This window comes from Anabrus simplex, chromosome 5, assembly GCF_040414725.1.
Source record: "Anabrus simplex isolate iqAnaSimp1 chromosome 5, ASM4041472v1, whole genome shotgun sequence".
NCBI lineage: Eukaryota > Metazoa > Arthropoda > Insecta > Orthoptera > Tettigoniidae > Anabrus > Anabrus simplex.
The window spans coordinates 209,961,859-209,989,296 of record NC_090269.1 but is presented as its reverse complement, the minus strand read 5'-3'; the positions used below and the strand labels follow the sequence as shown (position 1 = coordinate 209,989,296).

Below are 27,438 nucleotides of genomic sequence, written 5' to 3'. Positions count from 1 at the left end.
AATGTGAATATTGCAACACAACTTAGTAGGGCATATCACGACAATTTGCAGAGACATAATGCAGAAATAGAGAAGAATAGGTATATTTTGTCTAAAATCATTGATTGTATAAAATTTTGTGGAGCATTCGAACTAGCTTTACGTGGTCATGATGAGTCTTCCGTATCTGAAAATCCAGGAGTGTTCTTGGGATTAGTTGATTTCATGAGCAGTCTAGACAGTGCTATTAAGGAAGACATGGAATCCAGTAAGGTATTTAAGGGCACATCAAAAACCATCCAGAATGAATTGCTAGACTGTATGCTGGAAGTCTGCCGTGAAAAGATACTGGAGGAAATACATAACTCTAAGTAAACTGCTATTATGGCAGATGAAACTACTGACGTTTCTGAAGAGCTACAATTAGCAATTGTGTTCAGATACGTATTAAATGGACAACCACTTGAAAGATTTTGGGGATTCTTTAATCCAGATGGACAAACTGCAGATGCAATATCTGAGTGCATACTGCAGCAGGTCAATAGCATTTTTCGGGTTAATCCAGATAAAATTATCGTCCAAACTTACGATGGAGCATCTGTGTTGAGTGGTGAAAGAGGTGAAATTGAAAGGAAAATCAAAGCTCACTATCCCCTAGCCAATTACATTCACTGCTATGCCCACCAGCTCAACCTCGTATTAGAACACGTGGCCTCTCAAAATCAAGCTGCGCGTGTATTTTTCTGCAGCCTATCTGCATTTCCTGCATTCTTTTCCAGATCTCCTCAACGTCTGGCAGCTTTGGATAAAGTGGTATCTCGAAGGATTCCAGGATGTTAATCAACAAGGTGTAACTTCAAGTCTAGAACCGTCAATGTCGGGCATGAAAACAAAGATGCTTTGTTGCAATGCTTTCTGGACCTGGAAAAGTCGCAATCTGTAAGGACAGTTCAAGAAGCACGTGGACTCAGACACAATTTGGAGGACGAAGAGTTCTTATTTTGGCTGTTTTTCTTTCACAGAATAATGCCTCATGTGGATTTTTTGTACTCTCAGCTACAGGCAAGATCGACAGATGCAATAAAAATAGGAAATGTTGTTGGCATTTTTAAGAAGACTGTTGCTTCAGTCAGGGATTCTGTCGATAAAATAGCAAATTAAGTTTCTTCAGAAATGCCACAAAGCAAAAAACGCAGAACGGAATCCTACAGGACGGCTGATGCTAAGGATATTTGTGATCGAATCGCTGAAGAGTTAGATCGTAGATTTGAGTCTGTTTCTTATTTAGAGGTTGCAAATTTATTAGATTCGATGAATTTTAGTGAATATTCAAAACAGTTCCCTGTAAAAGGAGTTAACACTGTGTGTGACGTATACAGACTCCCAGACAAGAATAGACTAATAACTGAGCTCAGCGTTCTGTATGAAAGAACTTATTTCAGAGAAATTGACGGTGCAATTCCTTTGCTTCAACTGATCCTGAAGAACAAACTGCAAGATACCTTCGCCCAGATAACAGAATTGCTCAGGATTTTGATTACGATTCCAATGACTACTTCAGAACCGGAAAGATGTTTTTCGAGTGTTAAGAGGATTAAAACGTTCCTTCGAAATACTATTGTCAGGAACGGTTCAATGCATTAGCGATGCTATCAATCGAAGAAAAGCTTATCTCGGAAATAAAGAACTTTAACCAAAAGGTGATCGACAAGTTTGCAGCAAGAAAGATCGCCGTATGGACTTCGTATTTCGCCATTAGGTGAGTAAAATCAATCCTTCTCGAAAGAAATATTTCTCTCGTAGACAATTGTCGAAGTATTCATCTGCTTCCAAATTAATGTTGTTTTTGTTCGTTCTCTGTTATAAATTGTGAGACTGTTAAAATTATTATTATTATTATTATTATTATTATTATTATTAACAAGTTTGAAGTAACTTATGAGTTGTTTATCATGGCAATATGCAGATTGAAAGCAGCGTATTTAGCGTTTTTTTAGCACGTAGGACGATTTTTTCACGAGCCGCCACTGGGTGGTGGAATGGCCACGCCTAAAGCCGAACTGTTTGTTGTTCATTAGTTGTAGGTCGTTTGTAATAATATTTAGTCAGGTAAGGAAGAGGGTCTCGAAAAACTTTGAAATGGTGCTGAGAAGTGAAATCGGTCGGTAATTATGTAGGAAAGTTTTGTCTTTTAAGGGCTTAGGAATCATAATTAGCGATTTCCCAGCACATCGGGAAATGACCAAACAGGAAAAATTGCATTGGAAAGTTGTCACGCATGCCAGGCCTTATTCACCTCCTAGCGTAACGATTAGCGTCATTAGCTGCTGTCTTCGAGAACCCGAGTCCTATTCCCGGGACTGCCGGAGATTTAAGTTCGGCCAAGTACGTGCAGTCTTGTGTATATATTTATTCGGTGTGTTGATGTTTATACCTCGTGTTTACTCGCAGGAACTCTGTCATATCTCTCCTCTTTCTAAGCATATCTGGTTCCAATTGCTGACACATCGTCGGGCTGGTATACCTGCTTGTTGCAGCTACAAGCGAGAGGAAATATTGCCTCGATTGCAAACGTAAGCGAACACAAAGGAAGCTTTCCAAGCTTGTCGGAACTTGAAGTCGGCACCGACCAGCGAACAACAAATTTAGGATCTTTTATTTGCCAACTTCCAGTGCGCTGGTAGTCGCCCGGCGGAGTGCTTATTTACCTCACCTTGTGACACTTCGTTGATAGTTTCCTTTAATTCAAGGATATGAGCGCGATTATAACAGCGAGCAACTGATAGCTCTTGTATGTAAAAAACGGGCTATATGGGATAATAGAGTGAAAGAACATACAAATAGGAACTATATCGAAAAATCTTGGAAGGATATCAGCCTTGAAGTTAAAATTGAAGGTAACTGCATTGTAGTGTTCAATCGATTACTTTTGTCTCCTTATTCGGAATAACTTACTGTGTTAATAATAGCGTATTATTACAATTTAGTAGAAGTTCATGAACAAAATGTTTCCTAGAGATCCGCTTCTCTCCTTTTTAAACGCTACATTATTTGGGTAATAGTGAAACAGCGGTACCTCTACCTCAAATGCAGCGTTACGGTACTTGGTTAAATATTGGCCACCACTCATCAGTCTTCTTTATTTCATAACAACTTAGTAGTATGGGAGGGACATTTTCCGCTCGTGTACTCATTGTTGCAGTAGTCTTTAGTGTTGAATGGTAGATTTATACTGTGACCTTAACAATTCCAAACATGCAGGAAGAGCATTTTGTCAAGTAGTGTTGAGAAATATATGCATTTGCCTATCTGAAATGCAACACATATCTTAATGAAACGTTTCTTGTTAAATGATGATGATGCCAAACATCTAGGTCATCGGCCCACTCTTGTTAAATTAAGATGACTGAAACATGTTTGTTTCTGCCTATTCTTCATGAAAGATAGTTTCATGTGGTATGCTGGTACGTTCTGTTCCTATGTGTTTCCCATGATTAGTGTACTATGTAGAGTTGTAGAAAACGAGTTCTAACTTGGAAGTAAAGCTTTTGCGGACCCACGTCCATATAACATACCTTTTTCTTCTACGTTTGAAGAATGTGTTCTGAAAAATTTCGCTTATCTTTACTGTTGCCCGGGTCTAGAAAGCCAAGAATAACTGCCGAGGGGATTCGTCGTGCTGACCACATGACACTTCGTAATCTGCAGGCCTTCGGGCTGAGCGGCGGTCGCTTGGTAGGCCAAGGCCCTTCGGGGTTGTAGTGCCATGGGGTTTGGGTTTTTTACTCTTACACCTTTTATATCTCTTTCCGAATAAAAGGAATCTAACAAGTAGGCTATGCCGAGATATAAACCATGAAGCAAATGAACATTACCTTCCAGCAATTTAAAAAAACTTCAAAGAACAGTTTATTCTATTTTTAACTCTTGCGTAACGTTCGCCACCATCGAATTTGGAATAAGGCAGCTTCTCTTTCTGAAAAGAATTATGAAGTACCCGAGGAAGTCCACAACATTGCGCGACTACAAGAAGGGTGGATGTCATTGCAATCAGTAAGAAAAACAAGTCTGGGTTTCATAACCAATCCAACAATCATACGATCTCCAAGACTTTGAACAGCCGCAGAAGTCGACCGCGAAAAGAAATATATATATTGACCGACAACAGAATATTTAAAAAAGAAATACGCATTGGAGAAAGTCCCTGTCTTGGGCTTAATGATCGGCAGCCGTGGAAATATTCCAAAGACATTTCTAAATCTGTGCAAGTTATTTTCGATGTCTAAGCAATTAAATTGAGAAGTGGTCGTTCTCGCCCTGAAAAATTCAGTACAAATTCTGCGAAGTAATGTATATTGTTTATGAAGAACAATCAGGTGTGGATATAGAAAATTTCAGTTTATCAAACAGTTTAACTAGTCAGTTACTTTGTAGGCCTACTTCCTTGTATTAAAAATGGTATTCTGGGCCTTAATCAATCTGCAGTGGCAGAAAGAAATTTAAATATTTTAACATTACACTGACTTTGTTACACTTATTTGGATGAGCAAGCTTGCTCTCTGCAGCGCTTTCTACTACGAATATGATAATTTCTAGCTGCCGAATGCCAGCACAGGAATACTTACAACTTTTGTGTTCATTGTGAACGTTGCGGCCAGAGACATGTTGGTAGAATATTGTTGCGCACTGTATTGAATTAGGATTGTGTCTATTCATTCAGAATGTTGGCGCTTGGGGGCGTACTGAATACTTTCATTTCACCCTCTTCTCGAGTACTGATTATGACCTTCGTGACTGATGTGGAGAATTTCTTGCCTTTGTTGATGTCCATGTGTTCGTATACTATATGTAAGATGTGGCTGGCAAAAGCAAAGTCTGTGTTTTGCTCGGGTGGTCTGTAAATGCTTTGCTCTTTCTTATAAATTGACGTGTGTCGTGCAAACGTTTGGCGTACGAAAAGTTCTCTTTTGTTTTCGTAAATCTTGATTTTGTTGCCTGCTATTTAACAACATTACTTTTTAGGGACGCTGGTAGGGATTGACTAGGGCTGGAAAGGTAACAGCCATGTTCCTCTTGTGAGTGAAGATGGTAGATACCATAGATGTATTCCCTGACTGTCATAAGAGGCGACTGAAAGGGGATTCTCAACTTCGGATCATGGGTTAGTAACAGTGGTGCTCCTAGCCGAGTCTAGCATTGCTTGCAATTTTGTCAAGCGCCTCACTTTCATTTTTCCTGTCCGACCTCCTTTGGTCTCGTCTCTGCCGACCCCGGTGGCATTAGGGTTTCGTACCCTCCATTGCTCTGCTATTTCTTTTGCCGATACCTTCAAGTGTCGGAACTCTTTCCTTTTTACTCACAGGTGTTCATCGAAACCACTTGTATGGATTACGTCATGAAGACTAGACTTTTTAAGTAATATATATCTTTGTCCTTACGCAAACTCACTGTGGGTCAGATTGAATAAATACACTAAAAATATAATAAAGGTTAGTTGCCTAGTTGTATTTGCTCTTAAAACGGTAATCGTCACCGTGTCATTGATCAATATGCAGCCCTGGTAGTGCGAAAATGAAAAACCACGGAAAGCCATTCTAAGGGGGAGATGGCACCGTGTACAAAATAAATATTATGTATGTTATATAAGTCATTCCTTCTTAAAAATGTATGTCATGAAATGACCATAACTTGCGCTAATCACTTGACTAGGATGGTGCAAACGATTTCATTTCCTTTGTTTTATATTTTCTTGTTATCCTGACTTTGTAAATATATGAGGCACATAATACACTCGCTGTGTTTCATACATTGCACCAATTACGACACTTCTTATGGCGATGATGAGAAGGAAACGGACGAAGCCGTAGTTATGAAACAGTCCCAGCATTTGCCTGGTGCGAATAAAGCAAATCACAGAAAACAGTCTTCATGGCCGCCGTCTGTAGATTTCGAACCCACTATGTTCAGAATGTAAATACCAAGTATATAGAGCTTAGGATACGATTTTACATATATATCTTATCGATTTAGTGTTTAAAATCACTCCCTATTCCAATAATGTATACATCTCTATTCAAATTTTGTTAGAATATTCCGTCAGAATGCATTGCAGCTGTTAACAATCAGTTCGCTGTTCGCATTATCCGAGAACAGACAAGGCAGTAGACACAAGCATAGTCGAAGGCGAAAAGGCGAACATCATTGAAAGACAGGGAGTCAGAAGAACAGAGTGTATCCCAGCAGACGAGACAGAACGGGGTGAAGTAAGGTGAGACGAAGCTTCCGCAGTTTAGCATACATATCAGGGAACAACATCAAGGGCTATCATAGGATCATATCTCATTCCGTACACCTGCAGCTCCCACCCACACACACTGATCTCACCCCTACACGGCGAGCCCACACCCAGGCTTAGTAACTTCTCCTTCCTTACTAGTTAACGTCCAACTTCAGTTGATGAATCTCAAGGTCCAGAATAAGAAATCATCTTTGACATACAAACGATTTACAAAACGAGAAGGAAATTCTCAGTCATTTATGAAGTTGTCATAACACTTGAAATTGTTGTTGCCAGAATGACATGTACGTCTTGTAATCTGTCCGGTTCCTTTACTGGATGGTCAGCACCGTGGGCTTCGGCTCAGAGGGCCCAGGGTAGGGAAATTTAATTTTAAATGTTTAGTTCCCTTGGCTCGGGGACTGGTTGTTAGTGTTGTCCCCAACATCCCTGCAATTCATACACCGCATGGACCACTGTTCTCCACCACAAATACGCGCAGCTTCCTATACACGGCAGATGCCCACTCTCGTCAGAGCGTCTGCCTTGTAAGAGCTGCACCATAGAATGCATGTTAGTTTGTTTGCTTGCTTCCTTGCTTGTTCGAGTATCACGTGGAAAGGTCAGGTCATACTTTTATGATACTCGGCATATTATGTTTTACAGTTGTATTGCCTTAGATGCTGGACTAAGTGGCAAAACAATATTCGTTTTGAAAACGACCAGCTTTATTCAGAAATGTTTCAAACAAAATTCCCTTCACATTTATATGTAACAATTTATGTCCAGACAGTTTTTTTATACACCTAACCCTAACGGAGCTATTCACTAATTCATATTTTTATTGCGAAGTCCATCAATGGCGAGGTTTACTGACATATAGACACTAGTCGTGAATGTCTGCCTCATTTAATTAGAAAATTAATTATTAAAATGAGAAGAAACGCGCAAGGAACGAGCACTGAAGGAATTGAGGAAAAATGAATCATGACCCGGTCTAGAAAGGTAACAATAACGGTCAAGAGGATTCGTTGTGCTGACCATACGACACCTCATAATCTGCAGGCCTTCGGGCTGAGCAGTGGTCGCTTGGTAGGCCATGGCCTTTCGGGGCTGTTGTGCCATGGGAAAGAAAGGAAAGGAATCACGAAGAAGGGAACGGGGGACTCTCCTTCACCGAACCACATAAAAAAGTGATAGCTGCAATGTCCAAAGCCCTTAAAAATGATCTATAATAACAAAACAGAGACAGACTGTTGTTAGTTAAGGTGTGCTCTGTCTTTCCTGCTGACGCTCGTCTCCGTTAGATGGCATTACTGCTGCCACTATACAAAAGCTAATCCGTCCACGTCGTCCTGGATTGTCCGAGTGATAGGCGCCTCTTGGTTGGAGGACTTTCTTGATTGGCGGCGTTGGGCGTTAACGCCCGCTTAGCGAAGTTAGCGAAGTGGTTCAGCAGGACCTGAATATACTTTTATCAGGTTATAATTAGCATTTTGAAAATAGAATGGCATTTCCATCATAGTGTTTTTCGTAAATGGTAAGCCAGTCTCTCCCAGTGAATCTCGTGACCAATCCTAGCAGCTTTCCTTGAAAGGATATTGGGAAGTCTCACAGCAATAGGCGTTGATAAGAAGAGATACGTTAAAATAAATGTTTTTTTCAGTGTGATTCTGACTTTGCTAGCAAGCACTTGCTCTTCCATTGTTTCTATTTTGTACAATACTGGCCGTTATACCAGCGCCGTCGTGACGCCCCCGTCCACCTCGGTGCTTCCGTCCTTGGATTCCACCGTAGCTGAGGGGCATGGGTCAGTGCCAAACAACTTGTGCCTCAGCGCCTTGTCGTTCCTGGCGGTCTGGGTGGCGGCGGTTGCCGCTTTCTTATCCTCCAGTTGCGTCTGGTTAGCTGCTTGTTTTCTGTCCTGGCTCCCATGTAGACAGCTGGATAACGTGAAAATATGGATAAATATGGAGAAAAATTAACTAAGTTCCTCCGCTAAACGGAGAAGCTTAGAAGCATGGGTATGTTTTTTTTTTCCCTGCCCTAGTATACATAGTTGACGTAAACTGGTTGTCATGGTTTCCGTGGTGTCGGAAAATTGTCCGCGCTAATCCCAGAACCCCAGTTCAAAAACAAATCCATGTTAAAATGCCTCTCGTAGAACCCGTTCTACCGGGCGAGTTGGCCATGCGGTTAGAGGCGCGCGGCTGTGAGCTTGCATCCGGGAGATAGTGGGTTCGAATCCTACTGTCGGCATCCCCGAAGATGGTTTTCCGTGGTTTCCTATTTTCACACCAGGCAAATGCTGGGGCTGTACCTTAATTAAGGCCACGGCCACTTCCTTCCAACTCCTAGGCCTTTCCTATCCCATCGTCGGCAAAAGACCTATCTGCGTCGGTGCGACGTAAAGCCACTAGCAAAAAAAAAAAAAAAAAAGAACCCGTTCTTATCAGTATCCTCGGGACGAATGATAATCGCCTGGAGTTGGACAGCCTTAACGAGTCTTAATGGATCGTCGCCGTCTTACTCCTAAAACTTGGCCAGACACTCGATCATATGGTATGACTAGTAGGGCCGAGTTTCTCTGGGGTTAATTTTTAAGAAATTTCGTGAAAAATATGTAAAAATCGTGTTCATAGTTGAAAATACGGAATTAATTTCGTGAGAATGTCATGATAATGCTTTTTAAAATGCTATTTGTTCGGGCGTCGACCCATAGAGATCTTTTGCCCCTACTGGCAGTATTGTGTGAACCAGCGGGTAATTGGAATGGCGGTAGTGTCGAATGTTGAGCGTGAGGAAAGGATATTAAGGACGTCACAAACACCCAGACCCCAGGCCAGGGATATTCATCATTACAATTAAAACCCCTGAACCGGCCGGGAATCGAACACGGGCCGCCGGGTGACAGGCGGACGCGTTGCCCCCTACACCGCGGGGCCGGACATGATAATACTTACTGCCATACATCTATACAAAATGTTATTAAATTATATTCTATTTTTACACTGCATGACAAAAAAATTGAAACACCCAGAAGAAATGATCGGATGCCAATGTAACTTTGTACACACCATGCATCGGCGGGTATGGTTACAGTTGTAATTCTCTGTGATAAGTTTAACGGCCACCAGAGTGCATGAGTGTTGTTGCCTCACCCGATGAAGATAGTACCCGATACAGGACTAACATTTTTCTTGCGCCAATTTTTGATTGTTCAACTCAATATTTGTTATTCTTTTTCATTTTCCTGTTGCTCCACCACAATTATCATCGGTGCCATCTGTAAATAAACCAATCATTTTGGTTTCAAGTCCAAAATTATTCAATGTCTCAAGTATAAATGTAGATTACAGTATCAGCTCATTCCACTTACTGGTCTTGAAATTTGCGAAAGGGTCTATAGCGTTCGTCGCTATACCTTCTTTTATTATTGCTCACGAATATTAGCGGCCAAATAATTTGTGCACAAGTTTTGATACACAGTCTGTCGACTCAAAAGCCTGGTTGTATTGCACCGTGTGAGATACAAACATCCTTAGGAATCGACCAATTTCTCCTAAATTTGAACCAAATGTTTTACCTTGGAAGAAACTAGTTAGTGATTCATTTGATGTTGTAGTGCTGTCAGCTGATTTATGTTTCCTTATTTTGAAATGGCATGTTAACTCAGCCTTCCCTCCATTACAGCTAAAAATATTCTAGAACATTTTGTACAGCGAGTGTCACTGTCCAATTTTTCCATCCTTATGAAAGGATAAATGGTCTTTATTTCAACCTTAAATACACACACGTAAGTTTCGACATGGTGTATATTGTTATTAAATCAAATATGGGCGATTAAACTCTCCTCTGCCGTAGCAAACAACGTTGACGGTTATTGTATTGTGTCTATTCACGGAACTAATTTCTTAGAACCTAAAAATAATATTCAAATTTAGCCCGTCGGGAAACGAATTGTCGCCTGCCTCCGGTGAGTGACGGAGTAATTATGACTGTCTTCTGATGACCGTGTGGTCGAAAATCGTGAGCAGGAGTATATTTCGTCTTTGTCTCATGATAAAATACTTATTTTAAACTGTCGTCTACAATAAATTACAATCAATTAGTCACTACTGATCTGCATTTAGGGCAGTCACCCAGGTGGCAGATTCCCTATCTGTTGTTTTCCTAGCCTTTTCTTAAATGATCGCAAAGAAATTGGAAAATTATTGAACATCTCCCTTGGTAAGTTATTCCAATTCCTAACTCCCCTTCCTATAAACGCATATTTGCCCCAATTTTTCCTCTTGAATTCCAATTTTATCTTCATATTGTGATCTTTCCTACTTACACTGACTGACAGAGCAAATGCAACACCAAGAAGGAGTGGTCAGAACTTTATGCCAATTGCAGGGTAGACTGACGTCACTGAGGTATGCTCATGATGTGAAATGCGCCGCTGTGCTGCGCACGTAGTGAACGATAAATGGGACACGGCGTTGGCGAATGGCCCACTTCGTACCGTGATTTCTCAGCCGACAGTCATTGTAGAACGTGTTGTCGTGTGCCACAGGACACGTGCATAGCTAAGAATGCCAGGCCGCCGTCAACGGAGGCATTTCCAGCAGACAGACGACTTTACGAGGGGTATGGTGATCGGGCTGAGAAGGGCAGGTTGGTCGCTTCGTCAAATCGCAGCCGATACCCATAGGGATGTGTCCACGGTGCAGCGCCTGTGGCGAAGATGGTTGGCGCAGGGACATGTGGCACGTGCGAGGGGTCCAGGCGCAGCCCGAGTGACGTCAGCACGCGAGGATCGGCGCATCCGCCGCCAAGCGGTGGCAGCCCCGCACGCCACGTCAACCGCCATTCTTCAGCATGTGCAAGACACCCTGGCTGTTCCATTATCGACCAGAACAATTTCCCGTCGATTGGTTGAAGGAGGCCTGCACTCCCGGCGTCCGCTCAGAAGACTACCATTGACTCCACAGCATAGACGTGCACGCCTGGCATGGTGCCGGGCTAGAGCGACTTGGATGAGGGAATGGCGGAACGTCGTGTTCTCCGATGAGTCACGCTTCTGTTCTGTCAGTGATAGTCACCGCAGACGAGTGTGGCGTCGGCGTGGAGAAAGGTCAAATCCGGCAGTAACTGTGGAGCGCCCTACCGCTAGACAACGCGGCATCATGGTTTGGGGCGCTATTGCGTATGATTGCACGTCACCTCTAGTGCGTATTCAAGGCACGTTAAATGCCCACCGCTACGTGCAGCATGTGCTGCGGCCGGTGGCACTCCCGTACCTTCAGGGGCTGCCCAATGCTCTGTTTCAGCAGGATAATGCCCGCCCACACACTGCTCGCATCTCCCAACAGGCTCTACGAGGTGTACAGATGCTTCCGTGGCCAGCGTACTCTCCGGATCTCTCACCAATCGAACACGTGCGGGATCTCATTGGACGCCGTTTGCAAACTCTGCCCCAGCCTCGTACGGACGACCAACTGAGGCAAATGGTTGACAGAGAATGGAGAACCATCCCTCAGGACACCATCCGCACTCTTATTGACTCTGTACCTCGACGTGTTTCTGCGTGCATCGCCGCTCGCGGTGGTCCTACATCCTACTGAGTCGATGCCGTGCGCATTGTGTAACCTGCATATCGGTTTGAAATAAACATCAATTATTCGTCCGTGCCGTCTCTGTTTTTTCCCCAACTTTCATCCCTTTCGAACCACTCCTTCTTGGTGCTGCATTTGCTCTGTCAGTCAGTGTATAAATATACCACTCAAACTTATTCGTCTACTGATGTCCTCCCACGCCATCTCTCCACTGACAGCTCGGAACATACCATTTAATCGAGCAGTTCATCTCCTTTCTCCCAAGTCTTCCCAGCCCAAACTTTGCAACATTTTTGTAACGCTACTCTTTTGTCGGAAATCACCCAGAACAAATCGAGCTGCTTTTCTTTGGATTTTTCCAGTTCTTGAATCAAGTAATCCTGGTGAGGGTCCCATACACTGGAACCATACTCTAGTTGGGGTCTTACTACACTCCCTAAACACCCTCATAACCATCTACAGAGATGTGTATACTTTATTTATAATCCCATATATGTGATTACCCCAATGAAGATCTTTCCTTATATTAACACCCAGATACTTACAATGATCCCCAAAAGGAACATTCACCCCATCAACGCAGTAATTAAAACCCAGAGGACTTTTCCTATTTGTGAAACTCACAATCTGACTTTTAACCCCGTTTATCATCATACCATTGCCCATCGTCCATCTCACAAAACTATCGAGGTCACCCTGCAGCCGCTCACAATCTTGTAACTTATTTATTACTTTGTACAGAATAACATCATCTGCAAACAGCCTTATCTCTGATTCCACTTCTTTACACATATCATTGATATATATATAAGGAAACAAAGGTCCAATAATACTGCCTTGAGGAATTCGCCTCTTGGCCTAAAATGATAAAATGATACGTACCGGGCGAGTTGGCCGTGCGCGTAGAGGCGCGCGGCTGTGAGCTTGCATCCGGGAGATAGTAGGTTCGAATCCCACTATCGGCAGCCCTGAAAATGGTTTTCCGTGGTTTCCCATTTTCACACCAGGCAAATGCTGGGGCTGTACCTTAACTAAGGCCACGGACGCTTCCTTCCAACTCCTAGGCCTTTCCTATCCCATCGTCGCCATAAGACCTATCTGTGTCGGCGCGACGTAAAGCCCCTAGCAAAAAAAAAAATGATACGTGCTTTCTTTTAAACTATCTAAAACTACTATGTGTTCAGTATGGATGATTTTTAGGAAATTTAAAGTGTAGTAAATGCACACCCTCTTTCGTTGCTAACATTAAGTGGTCGTGAGAAGACCGTAATATTCTTCATCGTTCGAAGTTGTGTTCTCTTTATTGTTGGATACTATATTAGGAAACGAAACTATGTTTGAAGGTATGTATTTAAGTGAAACTAAAACATTAATGACGATTGAACTATTACTTGTTAGAAGGATTTTATATGTAATATTTACTACTGTTGAGGTCTACTTGAATGTACTCTATGCGTGTTATTTGACTGACCTTCTTTCCTAATTAGTATCGTAGACAAAGTAATGAAGGATGGAACGTGTTCCTCTGTCCGCGCCATTCACGATACGAGTTGCATATTTGGAACCTCCGTGCTGTTGCTGCCATCTGTCGGCAGAAAATGAAGTAGAGTGTGTGTATTATTTTGTTGTAACGATGTGGCCTATTTTCATACAAATTAGCATCCTATCATGAGCAGCATCTATTTTGTTTACCCTTTTTCCACTAATTATTGTTGTAATAATAAATTTGTAATAACAATGAAGTACTTTTAAATTGTCACTCCATTATGTTGAAGCTCACATTTTGTGCTCATCCCGACCCGGTGTAATTGCATTAATTACTTATGTACTGTATGGAAGAGGACATTATTATTTGAAGAGCCTACTGCTATGAATGGCTTGCTATCATATTTTAATAATAAAATGTGCACTCAACGGTGACGAATTAGTGATGTAAATAATTCAGTTTTAATGGACGAGTACATAGTTAATTTGTGCATAACCTTTCCAGCAACGAGCTGGGCTATTCACTACCTAATACTGCACTCTCATTGTGAACTATATCCTAACTGTAATAATGTTATGATGCAATTGGTTCGTATTGATGATAATCCTAATTAATACCGAATTGAGCCCTCATTAGTGATTTAGTGCATCTCGAAATGGCTTTTCATCGGCAGACTGGATCCCTGTGAGTGTCTGCTGCAAATTAGACTGTTCTGTGCTCGTGGCGACCCAATCTACTCTTGACGTTAAGCTGTTATTTTAACATTCTTTTCAGGAAAATCTAAGCTCCAGTTTTTGTAAACCTTTCAGTGATATTATTTTAGAAAATGATATACATAGGACTGATATTTCTGTTCTTTTCTCCTAGGAAACAACAATCGTCACTATCACCACTGTTAACTACAAAGTATAGGATAAACTTTTAAATATTTAGGTGCGAAGTTTAGGCTGATCCGTCATATAAACTAGGATAAAAATTGTGTTACTTTTCTTTGGTATGAATTAATGCACTTATTTTTTCGGTAGTATTTTAACGTCGCACCAACACTAGGAAATAATGGTCAGTCATCTGTGCTGTTCCAATTTTTTTGACATATAATTTCGCTTGCTTTTCTCGTATTACGTATTTTTGCCATTTTTGAACTTTCGATCTAAGGAACTCCCTGTTTGGGATGTCTTCTTGTGTAATTTTTGACTATGCAAGGTCGTTTTTGATTTTACCGATCCTTTCCTCAGTGTCTGTTTTTGTTTCAATCCCGTCTTCATAGAATTCGACTGTTAGTTTAAGTCTGTTGGGGCTAATCCTGTTGATATGAACGTACAATTTCGAAATGTGTTTCTGATGTCACACTAGACCAGTGTTTTTTCTTTACTTGAATACTCTTGAATGAAGACCACGGTCACTTCCTATTCTTAGTTCTGATCTTATCCCATCCTCGCCATAAGACCCGTTTGTATCCGTGCGACGTACAAGAAATAACAAAAATATTATTTTTAATGTCACTGTGAATTTCTGTGCATTATTTGTTTCTCAGCCTGTATTGGTCACCTGTAAATTTTAGGCCAGGAATTTTCCATAATTTCCATTTTTTGATTTTTCTCGATTTTTTTTCGTTATATGCTTGAGTTTAAAATTACGGTTTCCGTTTGATGAAGACTTCCTCCAGTTTGTTTATTAGGAAATAATAGTGAGCCTGTGTACTGTTTCTATTTTTTTGGCATGCAGTTTCCTTGGCTTTTTAAATTATATTAAGTATTCTTCCTACTTAGGGCCGGACTATTCCTTCCCTTTGTTTTTGCCAATTAGTTTTCATACGCTGGCTTATCTGCTGTCTTTATTGTGCAGAGAATATCCTCTTCCCCCACCCCCACCCTTTCTTCAGTATTTTCTCAAGCAATTACCCTTTTCTGGATATTGTTTCTGTATGTGATCCTGTTGTGTATAGTATCCTGCGATGGCTTTCATTATTATTATTATTATTATTATTATTATTATTATTATTATTATTATTATTATTACGAAGGTGCTAGTGTGAATGGGTGGACAGAGAAATAGCAGAGCATAAGTTAAAACACTAAATTTTGAAATTTTATTTCTTTCCTTTTTTTAAATTTGGGTAGTTTGAAAATCTGAACCAACAACAATTAACAGTTAAATATGAGCTCGTCAGCTCCCACAATAACAATGACTTTAGGTCAAAAATCACGTACAATGGGGAAGATCATCGACACAATAGTTCACAAGGAATGAGCTTTGAAGCTCTAAAGGTGCACTATTACAAGAACGTATCTACTTCGCTCACTTACATTCTAGGAGTCTGGGCTCCAAAATTTACTACATTCGAACCTCTCAGAGGCAAAAGTTTCTTGCCAAATTCTGCACTAGATAATTTTCAAAATACTGCGTTTACTGTCATTTCTGCTTGACAGTATATTACACACTCGTCTATAAAAGAATGACACTTTAAACAGGAGCAATGAGTGCCCATTCTAAATGGCCTTAATGTACAAAATGAAAGGTTCAGAATGATCGGCCATGAACAAAATGCTAAGAGGCGAAACACTTGCACTCCTTTTGAAAGACACCTAAAATCCTACATGAGCTTATGGCCCGAAGTTGCAGTGGCTAAGCCTATATTACCGCGCGGTGACTGGATGCGAAATATTAAGTACCAACATAGTTTGCAGAATTTAGAGTTTTAGAAAAATTTAGTCACCCCCATACCCAGGTGAATGGGATTTAATAGAGGGTGAACACTCTTTATTCCCTAACTTTACATATTTCACAGCAGGGATTTGAACAGAGTCCTTAGACTTGCCGAAAATTTACATTTAAGCAGAAACTATAGAATAATACTTTAAGAAAAGACGTTTGAAACCTTCCCCTCAAGTTAACTGTCTGGAGCTATTACATGTTAAGAGATGTCTGCCATTACGTTGAGTTGTTGGGCCTTCCGACGACGGTAAGACTGCCCCTGCCTTTCATTACGCCGTACACACACTAGACCGGAGCGATGAAGATGACAATACAGCCCTAAAGCGCCCAGCTTTCATAGCAACTCAGAGGAGAAAGTTCCAGAACTCTCTTGAGCCAGGCAGAATCCCTGTACACAGCAGCATTTTAATAAGCTAGAGAAACATACACAAAAATTCCTGATTGGTTAAAAACTTAAGAAAGAAGGAAGCCGTAGAAGTGCTAGTGACCTCACATAAAATAAACAATCTACAAACACTTAAGTTTTACCAATATTGAAACTTGAAAATTCTCTTAAAAATTAATTGTCCGTCCTCCTGCCAGAGGGGGCACATAGGCCGTTAGTAGAGACATCTAAATATTAAAGGTCCAAGTATCTTCAGATACATAGTTTAGGATTCGCAGCACCGATGGCCTTCTAGAAGGCGCGTAGTTCAACTGGATGGAGAACGTGAACCCCCGGTACAATTATTATTATTATTATTATTATTATTATTATTATTATTGAACCGTAGATCAGCAGCCTTACTCGTGGTTAGAACTAAAGTTATGTGGGATTTTTGAAATCAAAAGTCGTCTTAGTGGTTCGGATTCCGCGTAAAACCGAAGTCCTGTGGCGTGATCATAACAACAGCACGTACAACTACAAATTTGGTTTTTATGTTTGAACTAGCTGATGTACCCGTGCTTCGCTACGGAATTCTACATTATATACAGTATTCTAGGTTAGGTAGTGTACACGTTGTGAGCAAGATTGTATTAAATTGCGCAGCACTTAAACGTTACCCTAGAAACACGACGAGGAAGTCACCAAACGTTTTTTCTCATATGAAGACTGGGTTAGGGAATTTTCATTGTAAGGGTAGGCCACCTTGCCTACCATCAGTCACAATCAGGTTGGGGAGTTTTCATTTTAATGACAGACACTCACTCTCTACCTGCCTTTTTACATCCTCAGAAGGTCTATCTTAGTAGTTTCTCCAATTGAAATGAACATAGGTCATTACAATGACATCGGTATGAATAGCGCGATTAAAAGCAGTGTTTTTATATGAAATACTCGATCAAATGAAAAACCTCACATTTTCTCTGCCGATCTGACAGCCCTAAGTTACAGAGCTGGAATGACCAAGCCGCAGAGAGCCGTGATCCGTGAACACACTTCGTCTTATCTTCGGCCGGGTGGGGGTGTCGAATAGTGGAGACTCCCAGGGCAAAAACGATGCCCTCTTACTAATCTGTTTAATAGGAGTACCCGTTGAGTCGGAAAATCTCAATTCACTACGCCGGCGGCGGACAAATTTTTCCTCCAAGCCAGAGGAGAAACGAAGAAGCTTTCCTTAAGAAACGGCTCTTTTCAGGGTTGAATTTTGAGTTATTTAGTGAATTGTGGTGCTATAATTTGGAATAGGCCTAAATTGTAATTCCAGACCAAGTCATACTACAACTACTACCACTACTACTATTGCTAGTACTACTACGACTACTACTACTACTACTAAGTGAGCCCCTGCCTTAAGTATGCACACTGCTCATTCAAACCAGCGCGTCGGAGAAGCGTTCGAATAGCTGGAATACTACGATGAAGCAGTTTGTTACGCACCGGCAATATCAGAAAATGTATGAACCAGAGGAATGCCATGCTAAGGAAGAAAGTTCTCCAACTCCTCAGCTATTTCCCGCCAATATTCAGTCAGGCTGTTATACTCGGTATGCAGCAGTAATCCCATCTATCTAAGTTGAACGGCAGAGTAAGAGACAAAGATCATCACAACAATCAATGGTCAATGTAATGTTATTGTTGATCAATGTTATGCGCTTTCAATATTGTAGGCCTTCACATTCAGTTTTCTTCCGACTTCATAGTCGGTACTGTAAAACTGAATAAAACATAAATGGTCGGAAATTGTATTCTCTATAACTTTTCTTATGCAGTACTTTTCGATAGGAACAATAACATAGATATTTAAAAATTAAATTTTAAGCGCTTTCCCCTAAACTACAATTTCATCCAGGGTGAATAAAATTGTTTATAACTTAGACTGTAATATCTTATTCCCCGACTCTGTATACCGACTTTAAATTCTGTTAACCCATTTTCTCTTGGCTTGGCGATGATATGGACTTGGCAACAAAAATACAAATTGATGAATATCTGTATTATCGAAGCCGGTAGGGTAACAATGTATGAGATAGTAGGTTCGAATCCCACTATCGGCAGCCCTGAAAATGGTTTTCCGTGGTTTCCCATTTTCACACCAGGCAAATGCTGGGGCTGTACCTTAATTAAGGCCACGGCCGCTCCTAGACCTTTCCTATCCCATCGTCGCCATAAGACCTATCTGTGTCGGTGCGACGTAAAGCCCATAGCAAAAAAAACAAAAACAAACAATGTATGACATAAATGCTCGGAAATTTAATTATATATAACTTTCGTTAAGTAGTATTTATCGATAGGATCACTAATAAAATAAATATTTGAGAATTAAATTTTAGGCCTTCCTCTAAACTACCATTTCACTCAGCGTGAGTAAAATGATTTATAGCCTAGATTGTAGCGGCTCATCCCCCGACTTTTCATACCAATTTTCATTAAATTCTCTTCAGCCGTTTTCTAGTGATGCATGTACAGACAGACAGACAGACATTACGGAAAATTAAAAAGTGCATTTCCTTGTTACTATGGACATGACCGATACAGAAATACATTTTTTTTTCAAATTCTGAGCAATGTACAGACAAAACTCTTTATATATATATATATATATATATATAGATAGATAGATAGATACATTGGAACCTCAATATTTCGAATCACATTGGGAGCTGATCTTTCGAGTTATCGAAATTTCGAGATATAGAAAATACCGTTTTTTGAGCGTGTAAGCATATAGCATATAAGTGAATCATAAGTATCTACGGGGTTATACAATACTTTTAACAGTACTTAAAAATAATTTTATTTACCATTTATTTATTTATTTATTTATTTATTTATTTATTTATTTATTAGCTGAGGCACCTGAGCTAAAGCTCGCTGTGGTGCAGTACATTCTAATATTATCATGGCTTCAGAGTATTTATAAAGTAAATTAATACACTCCAGTAGTACAAGTTTGTTACATCAAATCAGTTAATAGTAATTTTGGTTACATGAGTAGAGCTAAGTACTACATATCACACATAAGTTACGTTAGTTTCATAAAATAATATATCCTATAAAAATAATCATATGTACCGGTATATGTTTGGTTTGTATAATTTTCATAATGATACGCTGTAAGAGTAAACAAGCAGTCACACCAACTACTAAATATACAAGAAAGAAATGTGAAAGCCAGTTTCAAAATTCATTAAATCCACATTTTTTTACTTAAGATAATTATTTAATTATTTATTTAACTTCTTTTTGAACATTTGTATTGAGGAGGCGTTCTTATATCTTCCGGCAGTTTATTGCAGAGACTAACAGAATAATGCCATATGGAATTAATTCCATATTTATTTGAATGGATAACAATGCAGTGGATATTATTAGCATTTCTTGTGTTATAATTGTGAATTACTGAATTTGTTTTACATGATGTATTTGAGTGTGCCAAATTACGAATAATTTTATATATCACTAGCTGATGTACCCGTGCTTCGCTACGGTATTCTCAGAAAGACTGACTTTGTGGTTTTCCTAACTGAAATCAACATAGGTCATTACAAAAACGTAAGTATGAATGTAGCGATTAAAAGCAATACTATCATATAAAATACTCGATCAAATGGAAAGCCGCACGTTTTATCACTTTTAACGAACAGTGCTGCGGTTAGATTGCGGTGCCAATCTAATAGTCCAAAGTTCCAGAGCTGGGATGACCAGGCCGCAGATTGCCATGAACACTCATCTGCCATTATTCTGTTAAATATGCACACTGTTCATTCCAATCAGTACCTCAGAGTAAGGATTGAATAGCCCGAATGCTATGATGATCCAGTGTGTTACGTACCAGTAGTATCAGAAAATTTATAAACCAGGGGAATGGCATGCTAAAGAAGAAAGTTATCTAACTCACCAGCTACTTCCCATCAATATTCAGGCAGGCTGTTACACTCTGTACGACTGGGCGAGTTGACCGTGTGGTTAGCGGTGCGCAGCTGTGAGCTTGCATCCGAGAGATAGTGGATTCGAACCCCATTGTCGGCAGTGCTGAAGATGGTATTCTATGGTTTCCCACTTTCACACCAGTCAAATGCTGGGCTTGCACCTTAATTAAGGCCTAAGACACTCCTAGCCCTTTCCTATCCCATCGACGCCATAAAACCTATCTATGTTGGTGCGACGTAAATCAAATAAAAATACTCTGTACGCAGCAGTAATCCTATCTACCGGAGATGAGGGGCAACAGAAGACACAAAGCACATCACGACAAACAATGGTCGATGTAATGGTATTGTTGATCAATGTTATGAGCTTTCTATATTGTAGGCCTTCACATTTAGTTTTCTTTCAACTCTGTGATTTGTAAAATATTTTATACCCTAAACTGTTGTTTCTTATTCTCCGACTTTACACACCGATTTTCATTAAATACTGTTTACCCATTTTCTCGTTACTCGGTGCTGATATGGACTTAATAACAAAAATCCAAATTCATGAATATCTTTGTGATCATAGCCAGTACGGTAACAATGTATAAGACATGAATAATAGGAAATTTAATATTATATAACCTTAGTTATGTAGCATTCATCGATTACACCTCTAATAAGAAATATTTGAGAATTATATTTTAGGCCTTCCCCTAAACTACCATTTCACTCAGCGTGAATAAAATAATTTACAGCCTAGACTATAGCAACTTATTTTCTGACTTTACATACCGATTTCCATCAGGATAGGACTACTAATAACAATATTTGGGAATTCAATTTTAGGCTTTCCCCTAAACTACCATTTTTCTCAGCGTGAATACAATTATTGATAGCCTAGATTGTAGCAGCTTATTCCCCAACTTTGAATACCCATTTTCTTTAAAATACGACCACTAATAACATAATTGTTGAGAATTCAATTTTAGGCCTTCCCCTAAACTACCATTTCACTCAGCGTGAGTAAAATGATTTATAGCTTAGATTGTAGAGGCTCATCCTCCGACTTCACATACCGATTTTCATTGGACCACTAATAACAAAAAAAGTTGAGAATTCAATTTTAGCCCTTCCCCTAAACTACCATTTCACTCAGCGTGAGTAAAATGATTTATAGCTTAGATTGTAGAGGCTCATCCTCCGACTTCACATACCGATTTTCATTAAATTCTCTTCAACCGTTTTCTCGTGATGCGTGTACATACATACATACATACATACATACAGACAGACAGACAGACAGACAGACAGACAGACAGAAATTACGGAAAAGCAAAAAGTGCATTTTCTTGTTACTATGGACATGACCGATACAGAAATACCATTATTTTCAAATTCTGAGCAATGTACAGACAAAACTCTTGTTTTATATATATAGACTAGCGAATGTATCCGTGCTTCGCTACGATATTCTACATTGTATTGGAATATCGAAGTAAATAGTGTATATGCAGTAAATTAGATTGTTTTAAAATTGCATGTCTCTTAGCGTTATCCGAGAAAGCGCATGGGGAGGTCCCCATACGTTGTTTCCAATGTAAAGTGTTTGTTACGGATTTGTGATATAACGGCAGGCTCACTTGCCTAATGCCATTCAAAATCGAGTTGGGAAGTTTACATTATAATTGCAGGCCCCATTGCCTAATACGCGTACAGAATCGATTTGGGGAGTTTTCGTTAAAATGGCAGCCCCTTTCCTACTTCCAGACAGATTACAGTTGAGGAGTTTTTATTATAATGGCAGGCAATTACCCTACTATCACTCGAAATTGAGTTGTGCAGGCCCATTTTCCTACTGCCAGCCAGTTTACTGCCAGTCACACCAAGTTGGTGAGTTTCCATCAAAATAACAGGCCACTATGCCTAATGTCAGTCACATTTTAGATGAGGACATTCCTTTATAATGGCGGGCACCCCTGCCTACTGCCAAACACAATCGGGTAGGGGTGTTTTAAACAAAACTGCATGCTCACTTGCCTTCTGCAAGTCAAATCGAGAAGTGAAATATTCATTACAATTGTAGGCCTTCCTTACTAATGACAGTTACACAGGAGTTGGAGAAGGAACCCTTTCCTACTGCCAGTCAAAGTCGGTGTGGGGAGTACTGATTACAATAGCAGACCCATCCTTTTTCGATCGCTACAAATCGACATCAGTGAATATATATACTGTAGATCGACATACGAAAGTATATGCGTGTTTACAATATTGAAGACCTTCATTTACAGATTAACTGCTACTAAACGTACGTCATATCGACAAAGGATTATACCATAAGACACGCCGGATTTAGTGGCCTAAATGGCTGGTCCCATGATATGTCATCTATTCTTGGGTCAGATTGAGTTAGAAACGTGGAAAAGGGTAAAGTTTTTGTAAGATTATCTCACATTACATTACTTTTCGGATAATTATGTGACAGCTACATACATAGCATTTGGCTCACATATGGCTACTGGGTGGGCCAATTTTCGTGAAGAGTTTGATGATTCTGTATTTCATATAAGTAATTGAAAGTATGAATTATGCATGTGAAAAGTCCAAATTTACTTAACATCGATTAATAGAGAAAAATCAAACGTAAAAGGGATACAGATACGGCAAAAAGTCATAAGACCAAGGTTGTAGATCATTCCAAATTGAACGGAGATTGTGCAATCTGTTATGTGATAGGAATTTCCGAAGGTCTGCACCATCATTAAAATTGCCTGCATATTTCGATATTCTTCGGGGATAAAAAGTGAAAAATTTAATGATCTTGGATGTTTTCCGTTCGTTACAGGCTAAAACGTATAATTTTGTCAAATTTCAATTATCTTCTTTTTCTTCTGGCAGATTATGCCGCAATCTGGATTTTGGGCGAGGCGGGTAAAAATTAAGACTTTCAGGAAACTAAACCAAAAATTATGCAGATGGTCATTATTACCCCTTAAACGGAAAGCTGTACGAAAATTTCGCCAAAATAGTCAGTGTAGAGGCACACAGTCGTTACGATTTGATTTATATAGATAAGGAATCTGCTCCATGTAAAACACCTTTTGGGCTATGTCCGCTGGACTTAACCTGCAAAACTGACCATTCATGATATCTGCCTTATTAATCCTCCTGACGAAAAAATGCACATGAACAAAAGGTTTAGAGGTGGAATTCCATCACGTTTGGTCGATTTCCAGTCAGGTTGGTCTTGTTCTGTATATATTGTGGAAGAGTAAAATCACCATTTCGTTTCCGTATAAACCGCCAGTCCATTCTAGAACATGAAATGTTATTTACGTTTAAAACCTACCTTTGGTATGCTAAATATGAATTTTGGTTCGAATGTCTTCAGTAGTTTTCAAGTTGTAGGGAATACGCTTTACACGCACCCGCTCGTGAGTTAAGTCCGATGGGACTTGTACAAAACGGTCCGTTAATGATATCTCCCTTATTCCTCGTATCGAAATGATGCACATGAGAAAAAAGGTTTATAAATTAATTTCTACCAAGGTAGGTAGATTTCCATTAAGTTTGGTTGTGTATATTTTGTGGAAGTGCAAAATCACTGTTTCGGTTTCGTATAAACCCCCAGTCAGTTCAGGGATTTAGAAACAATTTTTGCCCTAAAACCTATAAAGGACAGGTGTATTCTAAATATGAGTCTTGGTGGAAATACATCCAGTAGTTTGTAGCACTCGCGTACATACGGCGTAATTAAGGAAGAAAATAATACAGTTAAGAAAGTTGAAAGTAATAGAAAATGGATTATAACTGAGGACAGCCGGATAACGACAAATATGTAAATGCCAAGTGAATGTATTGGAAAATCAAATGCCCCTCAATAAATTATGCTAGTGTGAGTTATGGATATAATAAAGCAGTAACAGAGGAGAAATTTTGGTCCAGTGATTCTTAGGTAAACAAATAATAAGAAGATGAGTAATGGTGTTATTACTTAATGTATTCGAGGGCGGTTATTACATCCAACGATATTCCGCCAATATCCCGCAGATAGGCCGATTGACGCCTCTCTTGCCATCTACCCAAGGAACAACCACGAATTTAAAAGCATGATGAGGAAAATGGCAATACGTTACTTCCCTGCTGGCATGCAGTCAGAGACGTTGCCATGGTAACCTGTAGGTTCGTTGTCGGTCTGTCGGTCACTCAATGCAGAGCATGATACCAGCGGAAAAAAGTAAATTTCTCCGTCATGTGAAGAGTAAGGTAAATTATGAACATAACGAAAGTTGTTTATAATGAAGAGACGTTTCACGTACGGTAAACGAAGTTTACAAAAAATCAATAGTATAAGAGAAAATGGAGGAAGACCATTCTGGTTTTCCTATAAACCCCCCGTCTATTCAAAGATTTTTAAACGATATGCATATCGAAACCTTCCACGGGATGATTATACTCTAAATATGAAGTTTGGTTGAGATCTATCCAGGCGTTTCGTCGTGATGGTGGAAAAACCATTCTGGTTTTCCTATAAACCCCCCGTCTGTTCAAAGATTTTAAAATTATATGCATATCGAAACCTTCCCCGGGATGAGTATACTCTAAATATGAAGTTTGGTTGAGATCTATTCAGCCGTTTCGGCGTGATGGTGGAACAGACAAACAGACACGATACGTAACAACCACCGATTCAGTCTTGAGTTGACCTAAAACGGATAATTATCTGAAAAATTGGCAAAACAAAAGAAATTACAGACAGCGGACCCCCTACAATTTTATTTATATAGATTTATGTTCAAATTTTATTGCTGAGACATGTCGCCAATAGAGATTCCTCTCTTATATCTCTTAACTAATTACGCAGTGCTGCACATCCTGTGCATTTCAGATTGCGTAATTGTCTTTGTTCTACTTTGACTGATTTAGAAGACTGGTTTTGACGCATTATGTCGTATATTCGACTCAGTCAACATGGTCATGAGTCATTTCAATACTCGTTTTCAACTAAAATTCATTTTGATGTACTTGTCCACGTGTAACGTACTATGCGATCATTTCAATGACTACAAAAACTGTGGGAATACAGATGATCAGTCGTTTTACATTAAAAGCACCCTTCCCGTAGATCAGCAATCCCAACTGACAACGGTAAAAATGAAGAGAACATTTTATTTTACATTTGCGTGTTACGTATTACGAGATTGCCAACTTGTACAGAACTTTCGGGGCTTACACTTTATTTTAATCTGAATCTGTTTTACAACTCTCTCGCTGCTGTTGCTGCTGCTGCTTGCGCTATCTCAGTGACCACGACGATATGTAAACTCGGGCCGCTAGTCACCTTTGCCTTCTTAGGAAAAGCCAATTAGATTTACAGTGCTTATACTGGGTAAATTTATACTTTCCTTAGGATCAACGAGTTATAAGGATAGGGAATATTCTGACTTCTTGCATGGTTTTAGGGGCTGTGATAACGCTTTTTGTGTGCGATAGTGCGTGTAGGCTATATGTAATTTAATTAGGGGTAGCATTGTGGTTCTGAAATAATGCATTCTAACTTTAACCTACAGAGAATGGGATAGGAAGTACATTTGGATTGTCTGCTGTTAAAATCAAAATTCGAATCTAAGAACTTTTGCCCATTTGACAATAGAGAAAAATTACTCGATTTGCATTCGTCAATTCTTGGTTTTATATTCCGTTACAAGCACAAACTGGACCTCCTGTCTTCAGGGATGCGAAAATAGGAGCACTGTGTCGGCTGGTTATCTTTAATAGCTGTACATAATCCATCCATTACGAGCCCTTGTTGGCAAGATGTAGTGTTTACAGTGCACTATGTCTTCTGGTATGGGCTAGAGCAATTTGTTACTTTCAGTGACCTGTCTCAGTCTCATCCTTGGCTTAGACAATATGAAAGTGACCGGGGTATGAGTGATGCCAGTAATACCATTCCTTATGCAGCCAGTCTCTGTTATGATTGGTGTGGAAATATCGCCTATAGGGTCGGTTGGTGTATGCATTTCAGTGGGCTTGGTAGACTGATATACAATAGCAACTTCTGGCTCGGCGAGGAAAGCAACGGGAAACTACCTCACTCCTCATTTCCCTAGTATGCCTCTTCAGTGACGCCTAGGCTGTCTACGATAGCCTTTGGTGGAGCTGTGGAGGATCAAACCAGCCTTCGGGCTGAATACCCAAAGTACATGCAATTCATTACATTTGCATAAAAGGGTCTGGAGGTCTTTTTGTTTTTACCTTCTCGGCTTGCGAACTATAATGAATTGTTCTGCGTATTTTTTTGATGACTGTGGACTAATTTTTGAACCTGGTGTTTTTGTTTCAGTTGATCCAGGTGGTGACGAACTACCGGAACGGCAGCACAGGCCAGTTATCAGCTGCCACGGGCTTTATGCTCTTCTTCGGTTCCTTGGCGCGAATCTTTACCTCCATCCAGGAGACTGGTGACACTATCATTATCGTGACGTACGTCAGTGCCTGCAGTGTAAACGCTATCATCGCAGGCCAGCTCGTCTATTACTGGAACGTCGTGCACAACAATAAGAAAAAGGATTAGAAGGACCAACGTTCATATTTTATCCACCAACCATCATTTATTCGTAAGTTCTGTTATCTTTCTTTCCCTACTATGAAACGTGAATGGTTTATTACCTGATTGCGTACTACAGTTGCTTTTTGTGCACAAGGTTATTGGTTGGAATTTTTACACAAATAATCGACATTTCAAGATGCTTGCACTTTGGAGATCTGTCTCAGTAATGCCTCGTTCAAGGAAAAATTGTCTGCACCCAAATTTAGCTCTTAAAAAAAAAAAGATATTTGTTCGTGGCGTCGACACCTGTGGATCTTTGGCCGCTACTTCCACCATATGATATGAAACTGCGTGTAATTGGAATTGCTGAAGTGTAGAGTGTTGAATGTGAGGAAAGGAACATTAAGGACGACATAAACACTCAGTCCGTAGACCAGGGATATTATTACAATTAAGAACCCCTGACCCGGCCGGGAATCGAACCCGGGGCCGC

At 40.0% G+C, this 27,438-nt stretch overlaps 1 protein-coding gene across 2 annotated transcripts in view; it reads left to right on the top strand.

Moving 5' to 3' along the window:
• LOC136873920 (mannose-P-dolichol utilization defect 1 protein homolog) overlaps positions 1–27,438 on the top strand; it is a 543,576-nt gene that overhangs the window by 507,160 nt on the left and 8,978 nt on the right. For both annotated transcript variants that reach the window (XM_067147272.2, XM_067147271.2), the window contains exon 5: positions 26,739–27,012. In XM_067147272.2, the coding sequence (XP_067003373.1) occupies positions 26,739–26,969 (231 nt within the window). In that variant the 3' untranslated portion in view covers positions 26,970–27,012. The remainder of the gene's footprint in view (positions 1–26,738; positions 27,013–27,438) is intronic.